This window comes from Cetorhinus maximus, chromosome 4 (genome assembly GCF_964194155.1).
Source record: "Cetorhinus maximus chromosome 4, sCetMax3.hap1.1, whole genome shotgun sequence".
Lineage (NCBI taxonomy): Eukaryota > Metazoa > Chordata > Chondrichthyes > Lamniformes > Cetorhinidae > Cetorhinus > Cetorhinus maximus.
Window position 1 is genome coordinate 50,360,861 of NC_135882.1, and position 16,965 is coordinate 50,377,825.

The 16,965-nt window shown below is 45.1% G+C and overlaps 1 protein-coding gene across 5 annotated transcripts in view; it reads right to left on the reverse strand.

The window, feature by feature from the left end:
• deptor (DEP domain containing MTOR-interacting protein) overlaps positions 1 to 16,965 on the reverse strand; it is a 92,906-nt gene that overhangs the window by 37,287 nt on the left and 38,654 nt on the right. For all 5 annotated transcript variants that reach the window (XM_078540178.1, XM_078540179.1, XM_078540180.1 and 2 more), the window contains exons 4-5: positions 15,452 to 15,575; positions 8,054 to 8,232 (exon numbers count right to left, since the gene is read on the reverse strand). In XM_078540178.1, the coding sequence (XP_078396304.1) occupies positions 8,054 to 8,232; positions 15,452 to 15,575 (303 nt within the window). The remainder of the gene's footprint in view (positions 1 to 8,053; positions 8,233 to 15,451; positions 15,576 to 16,965) is intronic.

Below are 16,965 nucleotides of genomic sequence, written 5' to 3' on the forward strand. Positions count from 1 at the left end.
TGGTCAAGAATGGACAATAGTCGGGTGCCAAAATTGACCTTAGCGTTGGAAGGGATTCCTGCGCCTTCTCACTAACCAGTAGGCATCCCTCTCATGCAAGGACAAAATGTCAGGTTTGGCTGTGAAACGCTCCATGACTGAACTTCCAGCTGACACATTGTCAAGGCCCACACATGAAGAACATTCCCTTGGAATGTACTGGGATGGTACCCATGGAAACAAGAGTCAAAACCCTGAGGGGACAATGAGGAGAGAGAAAATTGGCCAAAATAAAAAAAAAACCCAAAAAAAAAACACCATTACCAACATCCCCACGCTCCCATAGCAACACCAGACAAATAGGATCAATAAATGCATACAATCCTGAAAACACTGCAAAAAATACATGGATTTGGCCAATGTATAATACTTGTGAAGAAGAAAACCTTATAACAACACTCCATAAGTTTTTCAGTAGATCCAACAGGAAAGTTTCATATTACTAACAATGCCGCACACTTAGGAAATCTGGCACTTGCAGAGAAGATAATTTTTCCACAACTGGCACATCAGCGGGCATACTGGCAGCATTTCCCTGTGAGACAGCCTGTCCAGCAATTGAAGCAGTACACAAAACAGCTCTTCAAATTCCAGACAAATAATAGCACAGTAAACTCCTAGAATTGGCTGTAAATACAGAAGCACAGGGGGCCATAAATGTTACAACAACACAAAAGCAAAATACTGTAGATGCTGGAAATCTGAAATGAAAACAGAAATGCTGGAAGTACTGAGCAAGCAGGTCAGGCAGCATCTGTGGAGAGAAACAGTGGCTACGATATTCCATGCCCATTGGCGTCGGGTGTGTTCAGTGGCGTGAGCAGACAATATGGCATGATCGGTTTCACAATGGCAACGTTGTGCGGCACTTGCCAGGGTCGCCTGTTGGACTTCAAGCTTGAGGAGCATTAGGGGGGTGGTGGTCAACAGCAAGGCTGCTGTTGAAATGACTTATGGTGGGAGGAAGGCAAAGGCAGCCCTGCCATTGAGTATAGTGCACAAGCATTCAGGATGGGGGGTAGGTTGGGCGAGGGAAGCAGCCACGCATTAGGGAAACCTGTATAAAGTAACCATTCCTCTGCAGCTGAGACAGTTCAGGCGCAGCCACATTGATATAATTGGAGTCGGGCCTCTAACTTATCTGCCCACTCAAGAAACGCAGAGGCGTCAAAGGGCCACCAAGTGCTCCAGAGCTTTTCACCCCCTGGGCACAGACTGCAAAGTCATAAGCGTGCTGTACAATCTCCTTGCTGAAGCTCTCCATGGAATAGTCACTCCTCGAGGTGCTCACAGCCCCTTGCAATGTCAGCATCTCAGTTTGGACCAGTCCCCCCCCTCCCATGGTTCAAGCTAACAGTGCAGCCTTGCAGTGTGGGTTAGGAGAATGCCTGCACCTGAGCTGAGAGCACAGCATGCAGCCCAGTGGGCAAAGCTGCCGCCAATCAGTGGGGTGGAGTGGAGCAGAGGAGGGTGGGGTTTCAGGCAGCCATGCAGCGCACTAATCTCTGGCCATCCAAGTAGCGGCCTACACTCTCCAGGAAGCATTAAGGGGCCTTCACACTTAACCAGGGCAGGTGCTTAGTACACCCATGTTAACTCACATGTCTCTCTCTTTTATCCTGCAGGAGTACAACGTCAGGAACGTGGAGCCTGGTGAACTAGCTGTATCCCTGATAGCCTACAGAGAGTGAAGAAGACTGAGATAGAGAACGACTGAGGCTTCTGACTGCAGAGACAGGGTCAGCAACCTCAGGAAGAAAGGGCGGCTGGGGCTCCTGCAGACGCTGCCAAAGAGCCACAGTGAGTCGTCGCTGGTCAACGCCTGGCGACATCCAGGGTCTACAGATACCACCTTTCGCTCCTGCAGGTGACCGAGAACCAGTCATCGGCTGGTTCGAAGGCTGCTCATGTCTAGGGAATGGATTTGGTGCCACGGGGACATGGAGGGCATCCACTGTCAGTGGCTGTAAAAGGGACTGTGGCGCTCAATTTCTATGGCAGTCACTCCTTTCAGAGCTCCACAGAAGACCTCTGTGGGATCTCACAAGCCTCCACCCACAAATGCATCCATGAGGTCACGGATGCCATCTTTGTGAGGGCATACAGCGTTATGCATTTCGCCCGGGACTAGGAAAACCATGATGCAAGAGCGATTGGATTCGCCCAGATCTCGGGTTTCCCACAGGTGCAGGGTGCTCAGATCTCCATCGTAACACACGGTGAACTACATCAACCACAAGGATTTCCATTCGCTGAACATGCAGCTGGTTTGCGAGCATCACAAACACATCCTGCAGGTATGCGCACGGTTTCCAGGGAGCATACACGACGCCTACATCCTCAGTCTGTCACAGATCCTTGAAGTCTTTCAGGGTCCACAGAAGCTTCAGGGACAAGGGCTACCCGCAGAGGCCGTGGCTGATGACACCCGTGCGGCGGCCTCAGACTGCAGCAGAGCGACGCTATAGTGAGGCTCATGCAGCAGCTCACATCTTGGTGGAGCGGACCATCGGGATGCTGAAGATGTGGTTCCAGTGCTTGGATCGGTCTGGTGGAGCCCTGCAATACAGTCCACAAAGGGTGTCACACATCGTCGTCGTCTGCTGCGCCCTTTACAACCTGGTGCTGCAACAGGGAGAGGAGCTGGCTGAGGAGGAGATGAAAGAGCTGGAGGTCTCCCCCAATGAGGAGGGAGGATGAGGGTGAGGAGATCCTCGAAGGTGATGACGACAGGGATGAGGCCCTCACACTGGCTGGATGAGGCAGGGGTGTTTGGGAGGCCCTCATAGCTGCTAGATTTGTGGAGGATGATGACCACATGCAGTGAAGTAACCCCATAGATCCTCACATTGCATGTGAACGTTTGACTCCAGTCTGGCTTATGGCAGCGTGAATACCCTGTGTGAGAATACTCCTGTCATGGAGATGCAGTGGAGGCTCTAATAGTCGCTTGATTCCAGGAGGATGATGACGACATGCAGTGAGGACACTCCATAGATCTTCACGCAACATCTGAGAATGTCTGACTCCTGTCTGGCCGAGGGTCGCTCGCTTGCGCTCTGTGATCAAGGTCATATCATACAGACTCAACCGTGAAATTTTAGAAGCATCTGATCCTTTGTCCGTCTTCAGCACCTGAGTCCTTCAGGAGCACAGCGTCACTGGTCACAGATGCTGGTGTGATAGGGGCCAGCTCCACCTTAAAGGTGCTGAGAGCACACAGAGAGTATGAAAGAACTCTGTGCACCTGCTCACTACATTCTGGCAGCAATGACCAGCGCCGCCGAAGTGCAGGCATCAGTAATGTCTCCAGGGAGTGTGAGGCTGGACCATCACTGTGGTCTGAAGGCTGCACAGAGCACAGGGAAGAGGCCCTGGACTGAGACACCTGCCTTTTATCTTGTGCAGAAAGTTTTCACATCCGAGTGACAAGAACACTGCTCATCAGAACAAGGAGCCACAGGCAGAGAGACATTCTTGGGAGTTTATTAACAATAGTGAACAGTATTGATTAACACCCATGCCCAGGCTGTGTAACTAATTCTTCTTAACTTGCCTAACCCTGTCACTACATCTTGGTGCTCCCTGGACATCCACAGTGGAGGTGGAGGTGGCCTGCTGACTGCCAAGCCCTGTCTGTGATGACCTTAGCAGGCTTCCCCTGGAGGGCCGAGTCTTGGAGGGCCCCGATCTGCTTTCGGGGTCCTGCTGTGTGGCAGTGGCACCCTTCTCGGCCTGTGGAGCTGGAGCTGCTGAGGCCACAGGAAGAGGGGATTTGGATGGGCCGAACACTTCCAGAGTCACCTGGATGGATGGCCCTGGGGTGTGCACCTCTTCCCTATGGGTGCCTGAGGGCCCCTGGCTGACTCCTCAAGGAGAAGGGGTAGCTGGAGCGAGATCGAGCTGCCAGGCATCCCTCTTGCGTACACACTGTTGGAGGTCAACTATGGCGTCAATGAAAGAGCAGTGCAGGAGCGATGTCCTGGACCAAGGTCTCCATGGCAGCTATCCTCTCAGCCTGAAGGTGGACGGACTCCTCCATCGTGCCTTGCAATCTGAGGAGTGCAGTGGACATCCCTTCCTGATGTTCCCGAGCTTGCCTTTGCAGCTCCAGCAACTGTGACATGACCGAGTCTAGAGGCTCATCATCTGACTCGGACTCAGCAAATTTCTGGCCTCCAGCAGTCAGAGTGCTGGATTCCTGCCACCACCTGCTGTGGATCAGATAGTGTGATGTGCTCACCAAGTTGTGATCCTGAGGTTATTCTAAAGCTCGGTCCCACCGAGGTGTGTGTCTCTGCGCTGGTGGAGGGTGTGGGTGAGTGTTGTGATGGGACTTCAAGGAGGTGGATCCAGATTCCTCTTCAGAGGTTTCTTCAGGGCTTGATTGGAAGCCCTGGGTCATGGACTCCGTCAGCTGTTTCCCAGATGTGCCTGTGAAAGCAAGATAATTAGTGCATGGCAGGGGCCTGTGAAACAGGACACATCACTCACGACATGGTTGTCTGACAGATGTTGCACTGCTGAATCCTCACTTGGTAGAGCACCACTGACCTCACCATCAGCACAGGATCAGTCCAGATCCTCGCCAGCCAGCTGGATGACTCTATGTTCAAAGTCCACGTGTACCTTCATTTCAGGCATTCCTCCACCGGTCAGCATTCTCTCCCTGTTGTTGTGTGCCAGCTTCTCCTGCATGAATAGAGATGGAGAGAGTGTAAAGCGGGACACCTGCCAGGCCAGATGATAAGTATGCCTGGCATGTGTGGATGGTGAGTGTTCCCATGGACAGGATGAGGACGATGAAGGTGTATGAGAGAGAGTGAATGGTGATGTCCCTTGAACTGGCAGTGAGTGAGGGCCCTGTGGATGGGTGATGGGTTTGTGAGTGAGAGAGTTGAGAGTGATGAGAAGAGTGACTTACCCTGGCAGAATGGAGATCATCATCCATCCTCTTGCGGCACTGGGTGTCTGTGCTCTTTTGAAGGGTGTTGGCGCTGACCACCGCTGCCACCACTTCCCAAGCCTGTTTGATGGCGCCGCTGCCCATCCTGCGGCCAGAGTGGGGTAGAAGACATCGTGGTGGGCCTCCATGGCAGCCAAAAGGCGTTCCAGTGGCACATCGTTAAACCTGGGGTCTGCAGTCTTCTCGCCTTGCGTGGATGCTCTTCCCTGCAGCAGTCATGGGCTGGAAGCAACGAGATGTGTGACACGGCTGGACTTTAAATATGGCGCCCGGTGTGAAGAAGCAGCGAGGTGATGGTGGGCGGGCGAATGGGAGCCTGCCTGCCATGGAAACGGCATGTTTCCTGGGAACGCATAAATAACGTGGTGGGTTTTGGACGATTCGGCGTGAAAACCTGCATTGGGCCGGTGGGTAAAACGTCATTTTAATCGCCCACTACCGCACTTAGTGCAAATCTGAGACGATTCTGCCCAGTGTTTCAGGCCGATGATCCTTCAACAGAAATGAAGAAAGATAGAAATATAATAGGTTTTGAGCAATTAAAAGGGGGGAGGGGGAAGGGGTCAATCATGGGTAGTAAATGCTGCTTTGCCAATGTTATCAACACCCTAAGAGCAAATACAAAAAATTGTCTACATTGGATATAGAAATGCCAACTTAAAAACTGCATACAATTTTGCACATGAATATTGAAAATTAGCTCTGTGACTCTTGGTGAAGCAAAATCTGCGCAAATAACTTGAAGGCCAGAATCTTCGGGTCGGCGTGCGGGGATGGGGCCCGCTTACCGGAGCGTAAAATGACACGTAGTGATGTCGGGTGTGCGTCCTGACGTTATTCAGATATTCAGTTCGGCAGGCATGCACCAGAGTCGGCTGTGTGCCCACCGAACTGTCAAAGGCCAATTAAGGCCATTTAAATATCAGTTTAAATAATTAACATAGCTGCCCGTCCAACCTTAAGGTTAGCGGGCAGGTGAAGAGCCCAGGGGCCTTCACATTTATCATGAAACCTCATCCACGGGCGGGATGAGGTTTCACGAAGGGTTTTAAACTTCAATAAAAAAATTTTTAATAAAAGCCGTAGACATGTCCCAGCTCATGTGGCACTGTCACGTGTGGGGATGTGTCTTAAAAAAATTTTTCTTTCTTTATTTAAATTTTTAAAAATCAAACTCATCTCCCTGAGGCAGCTCTGTGCCTCAAGGAGATTTCCGCGCTCTTTCACGCGCATGCGTGAAAGAGCGCAGGCCCCAACTCAACCTACTACCCTCGCCCACACAAAATGGCGGCACACAGACGATCATGAGCGGCGATCGGCTGCACCTGTGCCCGCTCCTGCCCAGCTACCCACCCCCCGACGGGGAGGAAATTCTCCCCTAAGATTTTAAAACTTAACCATTGCTTAGGAAATTTTCAATTACTTGATGGCAGGCTCCAGATGGCAGACAGAGATCCAGTGCTCCAATCAAGCCTAGTGGCTCTCTCTACCTGGTAGCAGTCGGTCTGGCCTGTAGAGGGCTACCTCCCAACCCCCACCCCACAGTGTTGGCCTGGCTTCAGGGTGCCTCCATTTTAAAGCCCACTCTCCCTTACTTACCTTTCATTACAGGCTGCTGCTCCTTTCAAGTTGGAAAGCCTCCGATTGGCCCGCTAACTTTGAGAGCCTGCTCACCGTCCGTAACTGCTTGGTGAGCCCTCCCTCTAGCCATTAATTGACCACCCCAGAGGAAAATCAATGAGTGATGATTTCCCCACATAGGATGGGCTTCTGGCCCACATTTCAACCTACCGGCAGGGTTGAGAAGCCCGCAGGGAAAATGCTGCCCTTAATTCCAGCCAGTATGATAGCCCTGCAATGACGCTCTTGAATGCTCTGGTGACTGTTTCCATAAAATCATCTGATTCATCGCACAATGATGCAAAGTAGCAGGGTGTGTTTTATTACCTAAGGTGCCTTTTTACAGCCACTAAGTCCTTGGCAGTGTAATACGAGACATGCTGAGGTATTGCTACTGAATCATTGTCTGTAAGACGTGCTGACACATGACTCCACAGGTGACTAGTTGGAAACATTTCAGACTTGCAAAGCTGAGCATAGGATAATGGCAATACATTGAAAGTTTTGGGAACAATTGTATACACCTGATACTGAAATTGTTTTGACTGGAATTAAAATGCTATGGAATACAAACAATGGCAATAATTTATTCAAAACAAATGTCTTCCCCGGGCAAGTTTGATTTCTAAACAAAAATATAATCAACTAAAAAGTGCCGCTACTAACACGCACCTTTTTTAAAAATTCATTTATGAGATGTGGGTGTCACTGGCTGGGCCAGCATTTATTGCCTATCCCTAACTGCCCTTGAGAAGGTGGTGGTGAGCTGCCTTCTTGAACCACTGCAGTCCGTGTGGTGTAGGTACACCCACAGTGCTGTTGGGAAGGATTTTGACCCAGCGACAGTGAAGGAACGGCAATATATTTCCAAGTCAGGATGGCAAGTGGTTTGGAAGGGAACTTCCTATCATCAAATCAACATACTTATGCAGTTTTCTCACCTCTCTCCCTACTTACTGCTCTGAAAATGGTAATTTGTGCTAGGATATGGTTCTGAACATACCGGCAACCAGAGTGTCCTCTTGCTATTCCACTGGCCCAGTAGAGTAGCCACAGCTGAGGCAACCCCATCTTCACTCAACATCCACTCTTTCCAGCAGTGTGGAATAGAAATTAGAGGTAAGAACAGTGGATGAGTTCCCACTTGCAAGCCTTGGGATCCCTTGGCAAATTGTAATACACACACTCATTACTATCCAGGCTGAGATCAAAATTGAGCTTGAGGTTTTCTGATCATTTAACCAGAGAGCTTTGTGAACAGTTAAAGGTCAGGCCAGGTTTAAATATGAGGGTTTAGTGGGGGGTTGGGGGACGTTGGAGAGGCAAGTGACCATTTGGCCTATTGGAAACTTAATTATAATTTATAAATTTAATTAGTGAAGAAATGTTTTACACTGCACTTCATAAAGTAATTAACCAATTTCTCACCATTCTGAATAATGCCATGTTCCAGCAGCCTACAACAGAGTTGCTCCCCATCACTCCTTATGGCAACTTCTCCTTCTTGAATCAGCCAGTCGATAAATTCACCAGCTACAAAAGCCCGCTGGTATTTCACTCCTTCATCCTCCCGCGTCTGCATCAGATAGTTCTCAGTGCTCATCAACCTATCATGACAAAGATACAAAGACAACCCTTGATTTAAAATAACTATGCCTCTACAGTGACTGATCCAGAAGAGAGGGAAAAACAGGAACACAACATGGATGCAGCACCAATGCTCTTGAATCTGAGCCGAAGCTCAAATCACATAGTACTTTCAGGATTCCACAATAATTGCTCTTGAATACAGTGATGCGCTTAGTCCACGAGTTGGTGTGGCAACTGGTACAAAAAGGGAAGGGAGCCAAGTTCATAAGCCAAGGCCAGGGTTTTACGGCCCCACTCACCTAGTGGGAAATCACAGTCCCGCGGAACTGAACGGAGATTTAAACGGCTCACCACATCCGCCGGGGGGAGAGACGCCGCGGCAGGGGCCATAAAATCCTGGCTTAAGTTTCTTTTTGGCTTAGAAAACCTGCATTGAAGCTCTAGATAGGAGAAGGAAATGTATGATGAAATGATTTTCAAAAGCAAAGAAAATATTCATTTGAAAAGTAAGATAGAAGCGTAAACACTGCACTAAAGCTTCAATGAATTTATTCCATGCACAGGCACTGGACCTCACACATTGCATCCAAGTGTTTTTCTTTGGAGAGGACAGGCAATTGTAGACTTTGCATGCAGGAATTTCCAAAGACAAATCCCTGCTAATTTTCCTCACCTTTGCTTGTACTGTTAACAGCATTTAAAAGGAATTTTGAGAGGGGACAAAGTAAGGAGGAAAAGGAGAAGAAAGAAAATGGAAAATTTATGAAGTACAGGACATCAGCCCAGAATTCAATGCCATGCTTCTTAATTACTATGTAAAGCTAAACAATCTAAAAGCACATTTACCATCAAGTTGCGCATCACTTTGGCAAATGTTCCACTTTCTTACCAAAAGCAGCCAGTACCTCCTTTTGTTTACAAAAAATGAAAATAGTTGTGAAATGAAACTTATTGTATTATCCCTAACAAAGACAAAAAATAGGAATTTAGAATCATTATAAAGTTTAAAACAGGAAAAGAGTAAAACTAAACTCACTCCCTAGGCTAATGTCACAGATTAGTAACTCACAGCTTTCGGAACAAATGTTGGAACTGATGGGTAAAACTTTATTTACCATTCAGACACAAGATTATTATTTTAATATTTAACATGGCCTGTTAAATTCTGGGAGAAATCAAACAATGACTGTTTTTGAATCAAAAAATGGAAAAGAAACATTTCATTTTGATTAAATGCCCCCACCACAAGTAAAATTGAAGAAATTAGCAGTTAAGAGAGTAGACTGAATAACATAGCTAAAATAAGACCAAAATTCAAAATGAAGACAAGACTAAAACAATTCATTTCCAGAATAAGGCGCTGAAAGAAATCCATCTTCGGCAAATTAAACCTACAAGTATATCACAGTACAATTAACTCACTGATAACACAGCACTGACATACTTCTCCTGTTGTCATCTACATTCAAATTATTTTGTTAACAGCAGTGTTATAATTTTAGTAGACATAGCTAATCCATCCTGTCCTTGAGCACAGACTAACCACTTTTATTCTTATATAGGTTCTTTGATCTTGTTTTAGATGAGCAACTCATATGCCTTACTCTCCTTATTTGTATATTCCACAATGGGGAGTCAGTTTCAGGGTTGATAGTGGAGTCCTGTAGTGGGAGAGACCAGGCTGGTTCCAAACATTTTGACTCAAACTTGTACTCTGATGGCATTTCATACAGAAATCTTTTCAAGGCTCTCCAATAGCTTGTTAGTGGTCAGTTGGTTTGCACCATGGACTGCAATGACAGAGGAGGATTTTACAGTCAACTTCACCCCAATAGTTAAAATGTGTCTTCATAGTATAAATTGCTCCTTGGATTCCTGCCACTTCATAGGCATCACAAAATAAACATCTTTGCCTGATGTGCATCCTTGATAAGGATGTTTATGTGTTAGAAGCAGTTCAGAGAAGGTTTACCAAATACCTGGAATGGGTGGGTTGTCTTATGAGGAAAGGTCTGACACACAAGGCTTGTTTCTGTTGGAGTTTAGAAGAGTAAGAGGCGACTTGACTGAAACATATAAGATCCTGAGGGGTGATGTGGAGAGGATGTTTCCTCTTGTGGGAGAATCTAGAACTAGGGGTCATTGTTTAAAAATAAGGTATCGCCCATTTAAAACAGAGATGAGGCAAATTTCTTTCATTCAAGAGGGTCGCGAGTCTTTGGAACTCTCTTCCTGAAAAGGTGGTGGAAGCAGAATCTTGGAATATTTTTAAGGCAGAGGTGGATAGATTCTTGGTAAGCAAGGGGGTGATAGGTTATCAGTGTAGGTGGGATGCAGATTTCAGGTTACCGTCAGGTCAACCGTGATCTTATTAAATGGCGGAGCAGGCTCAAGGGGCTGAATGGCCTACGCCTGCTCCTTGTTCATATTTAATATTGCTGGTACCATCAGAATATAAACATGTATTGGACTGCTATGCGTACCTGCAACTAAACTGATTGGGAAAGCTTCACCTCATGTTTGCAACAAGAGCACACTGAGTTCAGCTTTCAAATTTATTGGACATCCATTCTTACATAATACAAACAAAGTTCAGGAAGTCACATCACCCAGAATTGAAGCACTAGACAGGATGGTGAAAGGGAAATGGTGGGAACTATCACCTTTGTAATAATCACTCGACATCAAGTAGCACCAGTTAAGCAATGATGTAACAGGGAGAGTGAAAAAAGGCAACAATTTGACAAGCTCATTTTTCTTTACCATCTACAATCAAACTACCTAAGTGTCCAAAGAAAATGTTCATTTTGAGATGAACAAAAAAGTATTTTTAAAAAATCATTGAATAAAACTATTCTAATCATTAGGGCAGTTAAGGCAGTAAGTAGCAGTCATAACGGCTGAAAAAATTGCAGGTTCAATTCTGGCTCTATACTGTTAACCAGAAGCAATTAGAGCGGCAATTGAGATTGCTTCAATTGCTGACGGCACCACTATTAGAAAGGAGAAGAAAGTGGCCTTGCATCAGAAACACATATGTCCAATAAGGGGAGGATCCGTCTCAGCCACAACTAACAGTTGAACAGCCTGTTGACAGAGAGCGCTTAGGTTCTCAAATTGGCCACCTGAGGGATATTGGAAGGTGCCCAATGGATGTTTATGTTGCATCAATGAGTCAATGCCATAGAAAGAGAAAGAGACAAGGGAGATTTTTGTTATTGCAAATTTCTCTGGGAGTCACAAATACAATAAACATTAGAAGCACTTGAGAATTATTGGACTGATTAAAGTCACAACAATTATTGTACGAATAATTACCTCAGCAATTACTATCTGCCACGTTTGTCCACAAGAAAAATGTAAATGTAGTGAGATGCAGCCAATTAATTGACAGAAGTCAGATTACAACCCCCAAATACCAAAGCAGCCAAAATGGCTCATTTGTGTTTGTATAAACAAATTTTTACAAGTTGGAGAGTTAAATGTGCTAAAACATGTCCAACTCTGATGAATAGAGATAGAGGGAGTAGCCTTCTTTCTTTGTTCTCCTGTTTTGTTCTACTTCCACCTGTGATTAAGAATTTAACTTGTTGACATGGTACATGCACAAATTATTGAAATCTTCCTTATTCACTGGCTCTCTGGAATTAACGTAATTATAATTTTTAAAATAGGGTTTCCAATCAATTTTCATTACCTATTGCCACAAAATATTAACATTTTTCACCAAATAATAGGGGCCGAAAGTTTTCTGGATGTGATGTGAAGTTTTGGTCCACAAGTGGCCACACTTTGACTTTTTTTCCCCAGAAAATCCAATTTTCCTCTGCATTCCTGACCCCATGCCATTTTCCTCTGGTTTTTTTGCGGGTAGGGAATACCTAGTTTGCAACCTGCCCGCACTGAGGTGGGTTCCCCATTTTAAATGGGGGACTGAAATCGTATTTCCTCCCACCCACCATTTTCATCCAAAAGTGCGAGGTTTTGGGGCCTCATTAAAAGCATGCCAGGTTTGAGAATTCATGAAGAAAACGGAAAAAGTGCCGAGGAGTTGGGACATTCTGAAAGTGGAAATTAGATGCTGTATTGTAATGTAGATACATTTTTAATGCGGTGATTCGTCATCAGGGTCTGTCCTGCAAAGGTAAGTTGACCTTTACATTTGACCAGCATTGTGTAATTGTTCACATGCATTGCAGTACCTTTCCAATGGAGAAAGTATCATATGTATCAAAAAATATTTTTATTAATGGTATTGTCATGTTTTTGTGCTCTGATTTAAGTGGACTGAGAACTGGTTGTTTTTTTTTTAAATAGGAAAAATGGTCTGCATCTGCTCCTCCTCTATAGATTGACAGGCACTCTGCTTTGAAATGGAAATGGATATTGGTTCTGTAAGTGGAGCTGGAAGCTTTTATTATGATAGCTGTTCCCTTATGAATGTCTGGCTGGGTTTCAAAAGCTTCAGCGCAGCGGATGTTCTTATTGATCCAAGAAGTATTGAAATTTATACTAAACCTAAAATAACAGAATAGAGGTCTTGGTAGCATCTCTACCTCTGGGCCAGAAGCTCCTGGTTCAAGTCTCACTTCAGGACTTGACGGTCATGGAAGGTGCATTCATAACATGGCCAAACAGGTTAATTATCAGCCTGTAAATCCTTCCAATATGCCTGATGGTAGGTGGCAAGAGTGGAAGAGTTTCCTTTTCAGCCATACTGCAGGAGGCAATGGCAAACAACTGCAGTACTTTGCCAACCATAATCATGAACCAATCTAATGGAAGTCCATGGTTGGCAATGCCTGTTTATGGTACTGAAAGAAGGAGTAACAGAATATACCCTTGATGTGGTTTCTTGTTCGTTTACAAACTTAATAGTTACTTAAAGGATTACAACTCTTTTTTCCCTTGGGTTTTTGGTCCAGTAACAATGGTATTGAGTTTGAATTCAGAGTTTCCTTAGATTGATAGAGGTTTAATATTTTTCCAACGTTATAAAATAATTCTCATTGCTACTGCATGGTTCCTGAAAACTGTATATAGTGCATACTGGGTGAGTGGCTATGGGGGACGCATGGAGCACATAGAGGTGGCATGGGGGAACGTGAGGTGACATGGGCTGGAGGGGACCTGAGGGATGGAGTTTAGGGAGCCTTTAAACAATGTTGGGAGCTGGGCAACTGTGTTGGAGATGGGCCTTCCAACCATCCCATCCCCATACCTACATTCTTAACGCACTCCATTACGGCTAACAAAATGCACTGCAAATCCAATCCCTCGTAAGGTCACACATGGGTCAGCTGTGCATTTTATGAGCCATGAAAGTGGGTAGGAGGGAGTTTAATATATGAGGATTAAGCAAACCGATCCTATTCCCACCCAATTTAATATTTAATAAACAAAAATCATCATGGCCATTGATGATGCTGCCCCAAAGAGCAGGTTGGACTCAAATTAACATTTAAAAGTAGCTTTCCGATGATATCACTAAGTGAGGAATATGGTGCACTATAGGATTCCTGACAGCAGACACCAAATGGTTAAGGTAAGCGCTGAAGATGATATTTTGTAGCAAATCTTGAGGGCCAGGAAGAACAAGAGTGGTCTCCCCAGACCTCAAGCAAGCCTTCAGCCTCTCCGGTCCCAATGTTCCCTCTCACCCCATATCAAAGCCTCAATGTCTTTGCCCCTGCTCACCCCCCCATCTACAACTACAGTTGCAGTCCCAAAGGCTTACACCCACCTCAACCCTGTCCCACTGACGGTGGCCCCAATATATTCATTTCCCTGATGCACCAACACTGGTCATGACCTTTTGCCTCTCCTGACTGCTGAGGACAGTCACCTTGGGTCCCCACCTACAACTTCCTGCAAATTGCTTGTGCCTTCATCCATCAGCTAGGCTGTCAACATTGTCAGTGGTTGGGCAAGAGACTGCACAAGGTTACTGAAATGAGGTCCTGCTATTAAAATCAGCAAGTCCTTCACATCCTTGCCCTTCTAGGTTTACCCTACTACTGTGCTAACTTGCTCCCTCATCGCCAATAATTCACATCTGTGTTTTAATGCATTTAAGTGAATGCACTTAACCAAACAACCTGACATATCTTAATGTCCAGCTAAGGGTGCTGTAAATATTCTGTTAAACATCCTAAATGGACAGCAGCAGAATTAGGCAACCAATCATCACTAGGGTAACAACAATCAGTTAAAGACCTAATTAATCAGCAAACGAGGTACTTGATCCCAAGTCAAGATATGACACACTCTAGTACAGAATTTTCAATTGCCCGTGAGGGCCGGAACAGGAGCAGGTGCACTTTGAAAATAGTGCGCCCAGATGGCGTGTCAGTGTCCCGACATCTCCAGGATACACTGGAATTTTCAAAGTGAGGCCCAGAAAGAGGTGTATCGGGATTTGGGAACCCACTTGCCTTAGATCAACTGCCTCAGTTCCTTGAGGAGCTTGTTAACAGGCCGGGGAGGACCAGAAGGTGATTTTCAATTGCTAAATCACCAAACCCAAACAGTCTAGTGCATGTTATTGCATAACTGTTGGGATCAATGCGGGCAAAAATGAAGTAATTTTTGTTATGATGAAACATTTTTGCCACTGGGCTTTTGTTTCTAATCAGGCGCAGTACCTTTCAGTTGGCCATTTGGTCACTTTTCTACACGGTGAGGCTGCTGGTCCTCCGATGTCCTGCCTCCTCAGTACAGGCTCCGTCATGGTTGCCTGCCTCTGATGATTGTGCTCAGCAGGCAGCTCCTGTTTCTTGGCAAGGCTCGGCGCCATTAATTGGATGCTAAACTTGCCACTGGCTCAATTGGGGCATCTACATTTAAAGACAGCCAGGGGTCGGGATTCCCGGCCCCTGGTTGAAAACCAAGCCCCTAATATGTTTTACCTACATATTGCACTTGTTAGAGTTAATGAAACTCACAAAAATGGAGGCACTTTCATGAAAAGGTCACCAACCTGAAACAGTAACTCTGTTTCTCTCTCCACAGATACTGCCTGACCTCCTGAGTACTTCCAGCATTTTTTGTTTTTAAACTTGTCAAATAATAATTCAGTTGCTGTCTTCAAGTCGATCAGTTTACAATATTTCTCCCTCTGTAACTATAAAAGGATTTGAGAACTGGCATTAAAAAAATTGCTTCAACACCCAGACATTCGTTTCCTGCAAGGCAATAAGTGAGCAGAAAGATCCATCCGAAATACAATCCACCTACTTTTCATATATCCTTTGGCCTCTTGTGAAAATCTTCACTTCGCTATCCAATGGGAAAGTGCCATCATCTTTTCTGAAGCGATAGAAAAGTTTGGCATCCTTAAATTCCTTATGTTCATCACAAACTAAAAAGAAAGCACAGAAAAATCCAGGATTAATACATTTTGGAACACAGGTCAGAATCAGCTAATTAGAGAACATTATGCTTGGGATGCTTCAGGAATGTTTTATCACATGTAACATAATACCACACCAGCAATTTACAGGAGATTACTTTATCAACTCTGTCCTTTATTCTATCGACTCTGCTTTCAAACTAACTACAGCCAGATCAGGGACTTTACCAACAGGAACAATGAATTAATGACAAACTTGCGAGACTGATTTATGTAATAATTAATAAGCAAACCAATATATAGATGTTCTTCAGCTTAGTTGATTTTTGTCCACATTGCAATGTTGAACTCTGAACAGTTTAAACTTGCAAAAGAATGGCGGGTGGGCTTCTGCTCGAATAACCCACATTTAACAGATTACGGAAAATCAGATAATCTTGCTGTACATGCATAATACATCTTCACAGAATTCAACTAATGGAAGCAAGTTTGTTTGCAGATGAGAAGTGTGTATTGAGAGAGGCATCTAGTTCATTGGATAATATGAACAGTCTTTTTTTGCATCACTTATTTATTTCTACTTGCAATATTTAACTAACCGCCACTTCAAGCTAACTTGCTTATTGTTTATTAAGTTTAGGATGTTGATAGCGAATGACCAAACTCAATAGCCATCTGAAATTGACCAGCCCTTTATTAAATCACAGTCTGAGAAATATGAGAACTGGGCTCCCCTGGAAATTTCTTGACTATCAATCAACATGCTGGTTGGGACCTCAACATGGAACTAGTTTTGGTGCAGCAGGGTGAAAACGGAATATGGAATTATTTTTCCCGAAAGCAGGAGTGGGAAGTGATCAGATTATCACACGCCAGGTGGAGGTATTCCAGGTGGAGCTGGGAGAACATGGAACAAATGTAATAAAAAGTTTGTTTCAAGCGTCAACAGGAAAATGCAACATACAGTCACCAGTATTTATTCTGAACACACACACACACACTTACTTTGCTATTTGACATGCAGGACTTAAAAAAAATTGTAACCCAAGTTAGAACAATTCCATGTTGGAAAGTGAGCAGTGTGGTGACAACACATCAGCGTCTTGGCAGCACATATCAGATAGGGCATGGGTTGTTCATAATACACATTGCAGGTACGCAACCTCAAGTCATTTTGTAAACGCTTCTGTACCAACCACTTAGTGCTGGAGCAAGATTATTTTCATCAGAAGGTTGGGATCAAGTTACTTGCTTGGAATGGCAAACATAGAGCCATAGAGTTATACAGCACAGAAAGAGGCCCGCTGGCCTATTGTGTCCGTGCTGGCTATCAAGCACCTATCTATTCTAATGGTGTGAAATATGGGCTTACTCACAATCACATTAACCAAATATACAC